At 36.7% G+C, this 4950-nt stretch overlaps 1 protein-coding gene across 1 annotated transcript; it reads left to right on the top strand.

Annotated features, from left to right (window-relative positions):
• Positions 1–1628: 1628 nt before the first annotated feature.
• On the top strand, positions 1629–3236 carry CREG1 (cellular repressor of E1A-stimulated genes 1; the record flags this gene model as incomplete). Its single annotated transcript, XM_010076875.1, has 2 exons — positions 1629–1748; positions 3051–3236. Coding segments are annotated over 2 exons (306 nt in total), but the record flags the coding sequence as incomplete, so codon positions are not given.
• Between the last annotated feature and the right edge of the window lie 1714 nt (positions 3237–4950).

Here is a 4950-nt window from a genome sequence, read left to right on the forward strand (position 1 = left end):
TCATGGTCTGAAAAATTGCTAAGCAGCGCTTTGGTAGGGGAAGTGGCTGAAGCTTTCAGAAGCACTGACCGGAGAAATGAGGGGCCACTGAATATTTAAACAGGGAGAACTTCACAAAAAATATCAAAGGATTAGAAATGGCCAGTGTGGGGACTTGAGTAAAGGGGGGTCCTACACAGGCCAATGGGAATAGTAAGGAAAGGAAGGAATAGTAAGTAGATCACTGGAGCTTGTTGTAAAGGCAAGCACACAACAAAAGGCAGCAGACTGGCATGCTGAGGCTGTGTGAGTGTATCTGTAGTTGGCCTTGTCTCAGGGCTTTTGCTAGGTTGTGGTCAAGGGAGTTGGCTAAAAAGTTAGGGACAGAGTGATCGTAGGCCTCCTTTTTTAGAAAACTTTTTTTGTTCTAGTAACTTACAGTACTATTAAAACAAATGAACACCAACCTTAAATAATGGGAATTTTTCAGACTTTGTTTTACTGTAAGCCTTTTTTGTTTGTTCCTTGTCAGGTTTTAATTAAACTGTTCTAATGTAGCAAACTATATATGTAAGTGCTGTAGAAAGCCTAATTTATCTCTTATAGTATCTCCTTTTCCACCCCAACTACATCCTTTTTGTTTTCAGAATAATGTAAAAATCATGGTCTAAACTGCTAATGAACATTTTCCTTCAGAAGGCTCCTCAACAGATCCTTATTCTGCTGTTGCAGAGGAGAAACATTTGTCTTGTGAGAGTCACGTGTAAGGGAGAGAGAGGAGATTGTGCAGAGTAATCATGAGTCAGCTCTTTTGGAGTTAAGCAGCTTCCTATCTGTCAGGTGGTTGCTCCTGTTTCATCAGTTCATTGGTACTCTGAGTAGTGCTTAAGTGACTTTCTGAGTTTATTTTTTTTTTCCTGAGATGAGCTCTTTTAGTGAAATTTCTCAAAGCACATGAACTTGCATTGGCGGGAGATCATGAACTTTAGTACGTGCCATTCTGCAGTAGGCAATCCTGTTTTGCTCCAATACTTCTCGAGCTGTGTTCACCAAACCGGTTTTAGAAAAACAATTGGATACAGATTCTTTAATTCTTCAAGTTAGGTGTCTTACTTAAATACTCAGAATTTTTTAAACCTAACTTTTAAAATTCACTTTAAACTTCAAAAGAGCTGATCAGTTTGGGGGCAGCCAGAAGGCTTGTTTTGAGAGGGGAGGTTGTTTGTTATTGTTTTAAGTATTTTTATCAACATCTGTGAAACTCAGTTAGGTACCTTTCAATAACTCTTTGTCCTTCCACCGGAATTAGCTTAATGAAGTTCACAGTATCTCCTTGTCCTCTGTACTCTCCTCTATGGATGTGAATTGGAAAATATCAGACTAGACTGTATATTGAATTCAGAGTTTTAAGGAGTGCTGTTTTGTGAGGTGTGCATTTAATGATAACAAGCTTCAGCACACATCTAAACTGGGCTTTCTTTCAGATTCAGATCTCATCGTCATCAGATATAGTTAGGAAAAGATGACAGCTGTGTTCTTTTTACCAGTAATACTGAACTGAATAAAGTATCAAAAGCTGAAAATATGGCGGGTATGACATTTTTCTCACAAAAGCATGTAAACCTCTTACCTTACTACTTGTATTTCAGATCAATTCAAATGCCTCCTTAACCGTGTCTTTGGCACAGACGCCTTACTGCAAGAAGCACAGATATGATCCCCAGAATCCCCTCTGTGCCCACATAATCTTCTGTGGGAGTATTGTGAAGGTAAGGAGCTGAAAGTTGATGCTTGACAAGGTTGCGTGCATCAAATAATATTGTTTAGTGGATGAAGAAGAGAAAGGTTAGAATTTCTGTGGGAAAGTATATGGAGAGATGTTACGTGCTGTGATGCCAGGAGGCTAGCTCATAGTTTGTGTGAGAAAAATGAAGTTACCGCGTGATATTTACAAGAGATACGTTGTCACGTCATTAGCAGGGGACTTGGCAGAGCAATACTAGGCAGGACAATATTGTAATGAAGGAAATCTCCCTCATTCCTCTAGACCTGTTTTGAAACTAAAAAGTCTAAGACAATTCTCTTGTGAGTGAAGTGTGAAGGTTTTTCTGTCTCTTCAGTTAAATTCTTTGGTCCATGCAGTGTGACATATGCGCTTCCAGAACTTTACTGAAGTAAATATTAACCTCAGCTATAGAGACAGAAAAAGTGCATTGTATTACTTGTAGCATTGCTGCCACGGCAGTATTCTTTTATGCACCAGTGCTGTAGAGTCCCATAGAAGGAATTTAGAGTTGCGCATGTTATTCATTGAAGATCTTAATCATTATTAAGGATAATGATTGAGAATGAAGACTAATCGTCATTACTCTCTCTTATATGATAGTCTAAATTCTTACTTGATGTTTTCTCACCTCGTATATTTGCACATCACACTCCAGCAATCGTTTAATTGCTGTCATGAGTTTCTCATCAGTAATAGAAATGTTTATTTTCATTGGTTCCTCTTGTACTATACCCAGAGCTCTAATGTGTTGATTTAACCCTTTAAATATTTGCACATTGTATGTTAGATGCTGTCACACATTTCGGCTTCCCTTCTCTTGTAGATTCTGTTGTATATTCCTATTTGTGTGTGTGTATGTGTGTGTTTGCATGCATCTGAACATGTTTGGATCTGTTTGTGTCTGTTTGAGTAGGCAGGTACAGAGGACATAAAATAACACCTAAAATATTTAATTGTAATAATTCAGCAATAATCCATACTTCTCTGTTTTGGGACTTGTTGAAAAATGTGTTCTTATGTTGATAAAGTACTTGCTGGCTCACACTTACTTTAAAAGCACCCTTTTAATTTAATATTAAAATCAGATACCTTGGAGGTTTTGTCTGTCTCATATACAGTTGTACACCACACTGAAGATGAGTGGACTCTGCCACAGTAATAACCCCTTTGGGATAAGGCATGGCTAAACTGAAAAGAGCGCACTGCAGCCAGCAGTGGTTCTTTAGCTTAAATATGTCTTTGCGTGACTGTATCTTATTGTAATATTTTGCTGGCTATTGTTTAGGTGAATGATTCAGAAGCGGGCTTAGCAAAAAAAGCATTATTCAGTCGCCACCCTGAAATGGAAAGTTGGCCTAAGGATCATAACTGGTTCTTTGCCAAATTCAACATCACCAATATTTGGGTCCTGGACTACTTTGGTGGATTGAAAATTGTGACACCAGAAGAATATTACAGTGTCAAGCCTTAGTAAGTAGTCATCAAGCCTTAGTAAGTAGTTAAGTTTTGCATGCTTGACTCTCATTATGTTGAGAACCTGTAAAACTCCTTATTTTTAACAGTGTATGTTACCTGTCTCTGTTTTTTATGCGCATTTTCATGTCTTTTCCCCAAGTAGTCTACTGGATGCAGTGTTTGAAATCATAAAATATGTTTGAATAGGGGATCCACCTATTTAACAACATCAAGTATAGTATCTATAGAACTGTCTATGGTTAACTGCACTTGTACCTCAGCTTAAATAGAGTTTGCTGGGAGGAAGGACTCCTATAGAGCAGGCACAGTCACTGTCCTCTGAAATAATTGCAAGGCAGATGATGTTTTGGTCTTATAGTTAAAAGTAGTGAAACTATTAAGCATTTATAAAGCTCTATTAATGGGATTGCAGCAATATTGCTTAATATTTTCAAAACAAAACTGCTTGTGAATCTATCATTATGATAGTGAAGTATAGAGAAATTGTGTTCTATTGTCTACATAAAACTAAGTCTTCAAAACTTTCAAATACATCTTAGCGCAGTCAACACCTACACATTCAATTTTGCTCTTGCTCCTTGTAGGTGGAAGAAGATCTTTGGTGATACTGATATGCAAATGAATTACTCTGGCTGTTTCATGGAAGATTTATTTTTTTCTATGTGTTGTAGAGCTGAATTAATAATACAAAAAATCAAACAACTTGCATTGTTAATGAGCTTATATAACCCTTCTGAAGCAAATGTAAATTCTCACTAACTAGCATAGCTTTAATCATGTCATACTCAAAAAGCATTGTGCATAAGCCATAACTCAGTTTTATTCATTAGAAGTGATTCTGTAAGGATCTGACAGTCTGCATTTAGAAACGCTATGTTTACTGGAAACTAAAGGATTAGTCTAGTTCTAAACCTTTCAATGCCTTAGTTAAATAATATCTGTTTGAGCACTCTGAAATTTTATTTTATTTTTAATGCCAGTTTTAGTTTAGATCTTTATGGCAAAGTACTAGAGGATGGCTCAGATGACTGTGGAATGGAAAGCGTTGCTTGTATTACAATGGCAAATGATAATGCTGAATTCCTAAATTCTGTTAAGAATTTTCTTTGCATGCTAATACACTCACTTGTTTGAGCCATTTTTCTATTTTGCTAGCTATATTGAATGTTTTATAGAATACGATTGTGTTTATGCAAACTGTACGTATACCTCATGATAAGTTTTTTGGTAACTCTTCAGCTGGTGGTGGTTATATGCCCTGATTCTGTAACAGAAGCAGAGCGGTAATACCTAAAGTACCTGACTTCATCATAAGAGGAGTAGTGGCTTGTAAATTCAATGAGAGTGTTGTAAATGGTAAAGGTTTTCTGATTAGGATTCTGAAATCTTCAACTTTGTTAGTCTGATCAAATGGCAATGTAACAGCTTTTATTACCCTCAACTGCAGAAATGAGCAGATTTTTGGTTTTGGAAGCCTTACACAGCAGCTTTGGGTTAGTAATCCAGAAGTGAGAAAGAAGCAATATAGTATGGCACAGATGAGAATGAAAATTAATGGAGGTGTGCATAATTAATTCTCTGTTAAAAGAAGCCAGACAGAGTAACAAAAAAATAAATTAACACCTTTTTACATATTCTCTTATCTCCCGTGTGCTAAGTTCACAAATATCCAAAAGCAATGATGAGCAATTAAGTTGATTTTGCAATAA

The sequence above is a fragment of the Pterocles gutturalis genome, unplaced genomic scaffold (genome assembly GCF_000699245.1).
Source record: "Pterocles gutturalis isolate BGI_N339 unplaced genomic scaffold, ASM69924v1 scaffold7833, whole genome shotgun sequence".
NCBI lineage: Eukaryota > Metazoa > Chordata > Aves > Pterocliformes > Pteroclidae > Pterocles > Pterocles gutturalis.